General features: G+C 40.2%; 1 protein-coding gene across 2 annotated transcripts in view; it reads right to left on the reverse strand.

Annotated features, from left to right (window-relative positions):
* Positions 1-2896, reverse strand: part of MED16 (mediator complex subunit 16) — a 209068-nt gene extending 206172 nt beyond the window's left edge. For both annotated transcript variants that reach the window (XM_090380328.1, XM_090380324.1), the window contains exon 1: positions 2689-2896. In XM_090380328.1, the coding sequence (XP_090236454.1) occupies positions 2689-2750 (62 nt within the window). In that variant the 5' untranslated portion in view covers positions 2751-2896. The remainder of the gene's footprint in view (positions 1-2688) is intronic.
* Between the last annotated feature and the right edge of the window lie 7753 nt (positions 2897-10649).

Below are 10649 nucleotides of genomic sequence, written 5' to 3' on the forward strand. Positions count from 1 at the left end.
AATTTAAGCTTAAGTTTTTTTTTTTAATTTGTGACTTAAGGTTTATGTTTCTTTAAAATTTAATTTAAAACCATTTATTTGCAATTTTACAAGCTTTCCAAATCATATAGTTATGTAGCAATGATGCATAATTGCTCCCAAGGAAAGGGAATCAGAGCCCACTAGGCAAAATTTCTTTTTTTTGATTTGGTAGTTGTTGGCGCATCGGCTTCTGTGGCCATATTGCACCTCCCAAGGTTTTTGCAGTACTTTGATTCAAGCCCGAGGCGGGAATCGAACCCGCAACCTTTGGGTTGCCGGGCCTTTGGTACTTTACCCACTTGGCTAGCCCGGTCGGCGAAAAATTTCTCAGTGTGCCACTAATTGATGTAATTAATTCTTGACTAAGAATAGCTGAAGCTACTGTTTAATACATAGGATAGGGATGGGAAGCTTTATAGTACATGCATGTTCCTGAGCAATAACCAGTTAATTGAAATAATTATCCAATTTTCTAAAATCATATTTTACTAAATTTTAATATAAAATCATATTTTTAATCAAAAATAACACTCCAACCAGAAAAAAAAATACATATATATATTTCATGCACATACATCTTAAGTCATGTTCATTATCTCTGCCTTTTAATTTACCTTATATCATAACAATGTAATGTCATGCTACTGACCAGTGACTACTACAGTACCCAGCTGGCAAACTAAAACCAAAACCAATGTTACTTATTGAATACCTAGTCTATAGTTTATGTTAGGACAAAGTAAAATGGTTTCTTATTGCAAACTGATGTACTTTTAAGAAAATACTTGCCTGTGCTTATCACTCTGCATGGAAAATTTTCAAGATTAACACAACTAAAAATATAATTAATGCAGCGTTTTCTGCCACCATATTTCCCCATTCTAGAAAAAAATACAATATCATAATATCCAAATTGCAACTTTATTTTAAAATATTGCATTATAAGTAACAAATGTTTTAAGTTACAACTACTGACCAGATTTAATATGTATTATCCCTTTGTATAATGCCATGGTTACGCCACATTATGAGCACTGTATACATCTAGATGCCTCACTTTAGAAAAGATGTAAATCTGCTGGAACAAGTGCAGAGAAGGGCAACCAGATTGGTGAAGGGAAGGAAAGGATGCTCTTACCTCGAAAGATTTCAGTTCTGCAAACTGCAGCATCTGGAGACTAGGCACCTGCAGGGTGATCTGATTTTGAGGTGTTTAAGGCCTTGAATGGATTTGAGTAAGCTGAGTGTGAATGGCATTCTTCCTCTTGCTGAAACCACTCAAAGGGGCATAAATTTAAGTTGAGGAGGATTGGTTGCAGCATAATGTGCAGAAGTTTGTCTTGAATGTTGTGTTCCTATTTTAATGTTCAACCACTGAGTGGATGAATGGCAGAATAGGCTTCCATCTGTTGTTGTGGAAGTGGATGGTTTGAATAAATTCAAGGAAGAATTAGACAAATTCTTGGAGGGCAAAGATGAGAGAAGTGTGTGAGTGGCTTATTATTTTTTTTTTTTTTTGGCTGATATTATATAAGCTTGGTTTCTTGCATCATTTGCCACTACTATTACAACTCCTAGTCTTGAAGGGTCTGGTCAGCATCTGCTGACCTCACCAGATATTAGATATTGTTGCTACTGACATAACATTAGATGTTATTCTGTCATTTCTTTTACTGCTGGGCAACTAAAAACATTCTTATGCCACTGACATGGAACAATTTTTCCAAAAATTTCCTCACATCTTATGTTCAAAAGATATAATGAGTGCAACTCTCTTATGTGTGACCAGTCCAGATCACACATAAGAGACAACAGAAAGGTAGTTTGTTGAATTAAACATGAAGCTAAATGATTCTGCTGGACTTCAGCCAAATGCAGCTATTGGACACCTTAACTTCAAGCATTCGTGCATGATGAGCGAACTAAATGGATTTCAGATCTACAAATGGATGAAAATATGCGAGTCAACAAAACAAGCTACAATGTCTTTGACGAAATGCAAAATCAGCAATGACATTAGTAATAATGACGATAATGCACTCTTTGAAGAAAATTAAAATTCAAACCAGATCATCATGACCAGTGTGACAGTAGTGATGAGTTTTTGGCGTTTTACTTCAGTTAAGAGCTTCTGCAATGACATTAGTAACAATGAAGGTAGCGCACTCTTTGAAGAAAATTAAAATTCAAACCAGATCATCATGACCAGTGTGACAGTAGTGACGATGAGTTTTTGGCATTTTACTTGAGTTAAGAGCTTTCTTCTGCACTGATATTTCGTTTAGTATATACAGTACTTGGAATTTGTATTTCACTTATAACGATAAAACTCTCCACCACCACCTAAAAAAAAAAAGTTGTCTTCAGAACCATAGATACCTTATTGTTCAGAAGAGGTAATTATTCAACAATATTTGTCGTACCTCCATTACAAAATGCTGTTAGGCAACTATCTGTCATCTTATATATACTAAAATTACATATACAGTACTAAAATATCTGAGTTTTAGCCTGTAAACATAAAAAATCCACAGAAAGAACAGACACTAAAAATTGGAAATTCCACATTAACTGGAATATTCAGTTATTCCAGGTGTTCTGCTGGTTAATCTCTATCCTAATGAACTACAAAACTATAACTGTTTATTGCTATAATTTTGCACTCACCATTCGGCATTCAGGGATGAGAGTGGTACTGATCTCCTTTGAACTGAGTAAATATGATCCATTTCTTTAATGTCCAGATTAAATTAGGTAACGGTCACTTCAAATAATATATTACCCATTAAGAATTTCAAAAAGTCATTACCATACAAATCCCTTCAAAGCACCAATTTTTTGGCACAACTACATTGCACAAACACATCTTTCAGGAAAAAAAACAAGCAAAAGCGCAGATAGCATGTTACTGGACTGTGAGCGAGAGTTCACTTTTATCCAATAGAGGGCGGTAAGTGTCTATTTCAGCATCCTATCGTCAGGAGTGGATGTACTGTACAGCATGCTCTAAAAGTAGACTGGAGTTCAAACCCTGACTGCTAAATACGGTCGATCTGTCAACCCGCACTGGACTAGCGTGGTAGATTATGGTCCATTTCCTCAACATAACTTGTTGGCCACCATCCGGCAGTGTATTGATAATGGCTGCAGATTTATTTATTTATTTTACAGTCACAGAGTGACTGTAAAATAAATAAATGGCTTGTGGCTGATGCTGCATAATCTCATACACTTGCTTTCGTGCATCACATGACTTCACTCCCAGAGCAGTGAGGTTCTTGAAATGAATGTCAAGATTCCTTTCTTCCCTGGTTTGATATACAGTAGTTGGTTTGTCACAGAAATTGCCTTTTGTGAATTTACTTTGGCTATGGAAAGGCTGTATGAAATAGTACAAGCCTGGTTATTCATAATTCGCCTGTCTTTTGCTATCGGCTGCTCGGCAGTAAATGCGCCAAACACCGTCTCTGATTCAGTGGTCCGAAGGTTTCTTGGCAAACTTGAAGTTACCACACTGGATGGTGAGAGCACTATCCGGAAATCTTTAAACATATGCCCTTCCACACCCAATGTCTGTAGACAGGCTTTTACTGTATGCCGCGGGCAGAGCTGTGCCTGTAACCCAGATAGTTGTAGCACTTCGTAAGTAGCACGAAGTCTCTGAATATACGCAATCCCAGTCAATGAAGAAACCGTCTTCGGCGAAGAGAATTATTATCATTATATTATTTCTCCGTAATTGGGGGTTCCACCTCGTGACGAGTTTTGTTACCAAGTAAACAGAGTGGTTGTTGTTATGTCTGGTGTTATGTTCGTCAAGGAACTATCTGACTATCCTACAGGTGTTCAGGATTGCCAATTTCTGGAGTTCCTTGTAGGTGTTCGCTGGGAGACCTATTGTTGCTAGGCTGTTATGTAAGGTCTTTGGCACCATACCGGTGGTTGACACGATGATCGGGATGGTCGCTACTTGTTGCATATGTCACATCTCTGATCTCCTGTCTTAAGTTCGTGCATTTCCTGATTTTTTCCCCATTGGTTTTCTGCAGGTTGCCAGTGTTGGGTACCGCTATGTCAATCAGGTAGCCTTTTCCTTCTTGTCCACAAGGTTTATGTCTAGTCTGTTGTGTGGGGTGGTCTTATCCGTTATTATGGCGCTGTCCTAGTCCAGTTTGTTGATTGCCGTCTCTAGTACTGCTTGGGGTTCGTACTTGTAGTATGGTGCACTTTCTTCGATCAACTGGTGTTTCCTTGCTAGCTTCTGATGTATTATCCTGGCTACCTGGTCGTGTCCATGAGTGTACTCAGTCTGGATGATCACCTTGCACCCTGTGGTGATGTGTTGGATCGTTTCTGAGATCAGGTGGCATCGTCGACATGTGTCATTGGACACTCCAGACTCCTTAGCGATGTATTTTCTATAATTTCTGGTGTTCATTACCTGGTCTTAGATGACGAGCATGAATCTTTCAGTTTCAGGGAGAGCGTCCCGCTTGTGAGCCATGCATTGGAAGAAATTTTATCTATGTGATCTTTATAGAGATCATTATAATGCCTACCATGGAGTGTCTTCTCTGCCCATCTTTCTAGCTTCGTTTGTACCTATTGGTTGGGAGGGGACTCCTCGCTTAGGTTGACTGGGGTACACCACTAGTCTATCTTCCTTATGGCTTGGTGGAGTGCTGCTATGTGTTCCTGAAGGAAGTAATCCTTCAGGTCAGCAATTGTTTTTTGTTGCTCGATGAGGTCTATAAGGCCCCTTCCTCCTTAGTTCCGAGCAATTGTCAGTCTCTCAACGGCTGACTTCGGGTGGTGTTGGTCATCGTTGTCCTTGTCTTTCTCATGATATCCTCCAGCTCGGTATGAGTCCAATCTATGACCCCGAAGAAGCATGTTAGCATTGAGACTGCATAGGTGTTTATGGCTTTAACTGTGTTCCCTCCGTTCAATTTTGATTTCAGCAGGCTTCTGAGTCTCTGATGATATTTTTGGGCTCCTTTGCGATGTATTTTCTATAGTTTCTAATGTTGATTAACTGGTCTTCGATGACCAGCACGAATCCTTCAGTATCGGGGAAGAGCGTCCCGCTTGTGAGCCATGCATTAGTAACAATGTTATCGATGTGATCTTGATGAAGGTCATTGTAGTATTTGCCATGGAGTGTCTTCTTTGCCCATCTTTCTAGCTTCGTTTCTTTTGCCGCCTGAGCGGGAAGGGGCTCCTCGCTTAAGCTCAACACTCCACCAGGCTATCTTCCTTATAGGCTGGTGGAGTGGTGCTGTGTTGTTCTCGAAGTAATCCTCCAGGTTAACTATTGCTGTTTTCTGTTGCTCTATCAGGCCCCTTCCTCCCTCTTTCCGAGCTGTTGTTAGTCTCTCCACTGCTGACTTTGGGTGCTATTGGCGGCTGTTGATTATCATTGTCCTTGTCTTTCGCTTGATATGCTCTAGCTCGGTGTTAGTCCAATCTATGACCGCAAAGGAATATGTTAGTACTGGAGCTGCATAGGTATTTATGGCTTTAACTGTGTTCCCTCCGTTCAATTTTGATTTCAGCAGGCTTCTGAGTCTCTGGTGATATTTTTCGGTCAGGATTTCCTTGTGCTCTAACTGCTGAGCCTTCATCATCCCTGGGTATTTGTAGGTCTCTCCTTCTGTCATAGCTTCGATCTCTTTACCAGCCAGCAGCTGGTAGTTTCGGCCGACTAATTTCCCTGGTGCAGTGTGTGGGTCTTGCATTTGTCTAGACCAAATTCCATCCTGATGTCCTTGCTGAATTCTTCAGTGATCCGGAGTAATTTCTGGGGTTGCTTTTCGGTTTCCGCTTAGAGCTTGATGTCATCCATGTACATCAGGTGGGTGGAGGTGTATAGGTTCTTCCTTCCTTCTTTGAGATTATAACCATACTTGTTGTCGTTAAGCATGGTGTATAGCGGGTTGAGTGCTAAACAGAACCACAGTGGCACTCCCTGAAAGATTCCTCTTCTGATGGGGATTGGTTTGCTTGTGATGCTCTACACACTAATACTGGTACTCCATTTCACCATTGTTGCTCCTAGGAAGTTTGACACTATCGGATTGACTTTGTAGATCTTTAGGGTATCTATTAGCCAGGAGAGTAGAAGACCTTGCGGCAATCGTGTATAGGTTGCGGTGCTTCTTGTAGGCTTTCTCCATAACTGCGGCATTTTTATTATTATTATCAGCCATATGGTATGGTGCAAGGAAGCCTGAGGCTTATGCTGCACCAGCCAAAAAAATTTTTGAATTACCCTAAGAGAGAGAGAGAGAGAGAGAGAGAGAGAGAGAGAGAGAGAGAGAGAGAGAGAGAGAGAGAGAGAGAGAGAGAGAAGTAGAAAGGAGACACCAAGAAAGAGAAAAATGATGATATCCAGCTCAGGACCCTGGGTGTGAATTCGTCTGATGTGGGGGGTATCCTCAATTACCCAGTTAACAGTGTTGGAGGCCCTGGATTTCGTTGAGAAGAGTACCCTAACTTGTTGGTTAATTGGTCTTCTTGTTCAAAGTAACCTGAAAGATTAAAAAAGTCAGATGGAACTGTCAACGTCAAAAATTACCAAAGGTGGACTACGTTGTTTTGGGACTTCAGCTATTAGCCCCAGTTCTTGATGGTATCTGTTTCATCCTTAGAGGCTGCAACGGTTACTGTTCCCCTGTCTCGGATGATTCTGACTTTTATTCTAATGTTGAAGAGTTGTGGATTTAGGGGCGACACAACATGAGATTTGATCTCCTTGCTGCTGTTAAGGTGGCAATTCTGACCAGCCTTAATGATGACGTGTTTGTGACTTTGAATGAGGGGAGAGCGTTCATTGCTTCAAAGAAGCCACACTATTGGTGGGATTCTCTTGTACCAGGGAAGACGTCATATATGCCAATGATTGTGTATCAAAATCATTTCCTGACTTGGGCAGGCTGTTAGAAAATTTGTGAATGTAGTGTTCTGCACCTTCAGCTTTTTGTTCTCCAAAAAGAGAGCATTTTACCATCCTTCCCATAATGTTCCAGGCCTTAGAAAGTTTTAGGGACAGAATCTTTAGCCAAGCTGTCTTATTCATTTGCATGAATGAGCTCTACTTTGCAGTGTGCAAGCACGTCTAGGTAAGGTTTGTCTGGCAAAGAAATTTGAGTGAGAGACTCGTTGTGTAATATCAGATTTATGGCTCTTCCTTTGTAGCTCTTTTCTGATTTTAGCCTTTCTTTTCAGAGGCACAGCAGGGGACAACGACTGAGATCCCCGTAGGTGATTCCACCAAGCCAGGGGTGGCTGAACGACCCGCGGAAACAATTTATGCACGAGCCGAGTGCAGAGTCAACATTTGTCAGTTTCTTAATCTTCCTCTGCAGTTTGGCAGAGCGAGAATCCGAGGACTCTAATCATGCAGTTCAAAGTCAGTAGCAATGTATCCAGTAGAGTCATGGACCTCCTCTTCTTTCTCAGTAGCAGTGGAAGGGTGCTTTTTAGATCTTATTTTGGGGGTAAGGCGGAACTGTCCCCCTCTATACTGGTCATCGTCGGTGGACAGCTTGTTGTCGTGGTCCGAGACTCTCGGAATGATCACAAACGGGTACCTTCTTTTACTTTCCGTATTGGACAAGCTGACTCAATTTTATGGGGGGAAGATAATGAAAGTTCTCACTGAAACCCCACAACTAAAGAAGGCAGTTTACAAAAATATGCGTAAGCTGAACAAGTTGGACTAATTTGTTTTTAAATTAAGCAATACTGTGGTAAAGACACGATATTAACTGTTTGCTTTGCCTGAGTAACAAAAGGCTGCCGGTCGGCGTCTTGTTGCTTGGAGCAGGGTTTAACCTAATTACTGGGATGTTGTTGTTATAAGGTGGCATTGACTATGCGGGATATGTTCGCATGTGCTTCCGGTCACTACTGCTAAGGAATATACATGTACGTAGTTATGGCCATGTAATTTTACAAAAAGGTAAATTTACCTTTGTAATTCGTACCCGGTGGTTGTCATTTTTCACTCGATGACTTCTTCAACTATCGGAATAACCTAAATGGTGCACACTTCGTTGCATAATTATACTTAAAGTTGAAGTAAATGTCGGAGCACTAAATCACTCGACTGACTTGCCACCGCACATACGCTTTCGTCTGCCTTGACTCCCAGTCACTTCCGGTTCTAATACCTACGCGAACGATGACGTTGATCGTTCGCATAGGTTTTGGAATGGAGAATGGAGGCGATTAAACGTGTCATAGCGGATCTCCCAAAATGCGGGTGCCCCCAGAAGATCTTGGACAAACATATTCGAGAAGCTGAACACAGGCGAAGAGAGGCGTTCTCATTCGCTGCTACCGCATACATTCCGTACTATCCGAGCTAACAAAGCAGATCTCTAAAATATTACTGACCTGTAAGTCAGACACGCTGTGGGCAGCTGCCAGGGCGAAGTTTGCACACAGTTGTGTCAAAGGTAAAAGATCCAGTACCTATTGAGGGTACAAGTGGGGTTATATGTGAGATCAAATGTGAAGACTGTGGGGAGTGGTATGTTGGAGAGAAAAAACGCAGGTTTAAAGATCGTATGGGGAACATATTAGCGCAGTAAAGACCGCAGACTTTGGGAAATATGCTGTGACTGAAAACTTCTGGAACGAGAACCACCACATTCTCCATGTGAGTAATATACCAGGTGTTAACGTCATCGTTGCTCTTTTGCATACGTATTGGAACCGGAAATAGCTCGAGAGCTCTTGCGGATTTGTTCCTCGGAACATAATACCATCAATAGAGATAGGGGAGTCCGTATTCATCCCCTCTTTGAAACCGTAATTATTGGACGAGATGAACGGTTCCGCTTGGTACGCTCCCGAACCATTTCCGGTCTCCATGCACATGTAGAGGATAATGCCCATGCTCCTACAGTAACAAGTTCTGTGAGCTGTGATCCTGCTGAAGTTATTTAAGGATGTACCGTAATAGTCAAGCTTTACTGTTGATAAAGAAGGTGGTTGCTTTGGAAGCTTAATTTGTGATATTTCGCAGATTTTAATTTTATCTATCATTTTATCGCTTTTAACTCTACAGTAGTGCATATATTTTACTTTTACAATAAATTTTTTTCCTGTCTTATTTTATCTCATTATTATTTTAATAAAGTTTCAGTTATAGATGGTTGATGAATTCCATTGTAGTTATTATGAATAACAACTTCTGCTGTGCAATCTTCCAACCAACCCTCCAGCCCTTCCATTCCCCGAAGAACCCTCCCCCCCCCCTATGTTTGTACATGTGTTTGTGTCTGTCTCCACATGTAGATGTGAGAGTTAAAAATGCAACAAGTAAATTCTAAAGTATAATAAATAAGACAAAAAATAATAAAATAAAAACATTTTTATTATTTTAAATCTGAAGAAAATTTTTGCCAATAATTAAAAATGAAGAAAGAAGTAATGTCTCGACTATACTTGGGCCTGCAATTCCTTGTGAGTCTCTTGCCTAGCAACAGTATTGGATAGACGTCGCAACACCGCGGGTGTTCATATTAAATCAGATATTCCATTCTAAAAGTCCAGGTTTTATTTCATGAAAGACCATCTTAAAACATATAAATGCATAAAATGTTCCTTAAATGAATGCTGTTTATTACTTTCTACGTACTCTTTCAAAAATTCATAAAATGTTTCCTTTGAATAAAATTTAAGGTTTTTGTGTTTATTGCTTTCATAAAAGCTCGGTAGTGTAACAGATAAACAGTGGAGGGAGCCAACTACCACACTTATCTATAGAACTTGAAACACTTTTCATAAAGTTATATTTCCGAATTTATTGCAATTATAAACTATCTATGGAATATGTACTTCCATAAATAGCAATAAAGCACTTTCCGAACTACTCAAAAGCAATAAATGAAAATAGCGAAACCTCTAAGGTTAAATGTACTTTCCTTTATATAAATGTTATTTGTTTTGTTTTTTTTTTTTTTTTTTTTAGGAGCATTAGCAACTAAGGCCATATTGCTTCGGGGATATGCGGTGGTCATTCCCTGACCTTTCCGCATCCTCCGTATTTGGTGGTCACAGGCGCAAATCCCGGTTTAATCAAGAAGTGTGTGGTACGCACTGCTCTCCTGCCCCTATATAAATGTATGTAATTACTTCTCAATCTATAATTAGAATTGGAGTTAAAATTTCCTGCAGTTTTTTAAGTATAATTTTTATGGGTGTTATTACCTAAGACAGCGGTTCTCAGCCTTTTTTATTATTATTATGATTTTTATTATTAGCTATATGGTGCAAGGAAACCGGAGGCTTATGCTGCACCAGCCAAAAAAAAAAAAAAAAAAAAAAATTCCCCAGTTACCCTGAGAGAGAGAAAAGTAAAAGAGAATCACCAAGAAAGAGAAGAATGATATCCGGCTCAGCACTCTTGGTGTGCCAAACCCATACTCACCAGATGTGAGCCCCTGGGGAACCACGGGGGCTCACATCTTGTGTGTATGGACTTGGCACACCAAGGGTCCTGAACTGGATATCATCATTCTTCTCTTTTTTTGTGATTCCTTTCTATGTGTCTCTCTCTCTTAGGGTAATTCAGAAATTGGGGGTTTCTTTGGCTGGTGCAGCATAAGCCTCGGGCT

The sequence above is a fragment of the Mastigoproctus giganteus genome, chromosome 1 (assembly GCF_048544385.1).
Source record: "Mastigoproctus giganteus isolate SK-2022 chromosome 1, ASM4854438v1, whole genome shotgun sequence".
NCBI classification, from domain to species: domain Eukaryota; kingdom Metazoa; phylum Arthropoda; class Arachnida; order Uropygi; family Thelyphonidae; genus Mastigoproctus; species Mastigoproctus giganteus.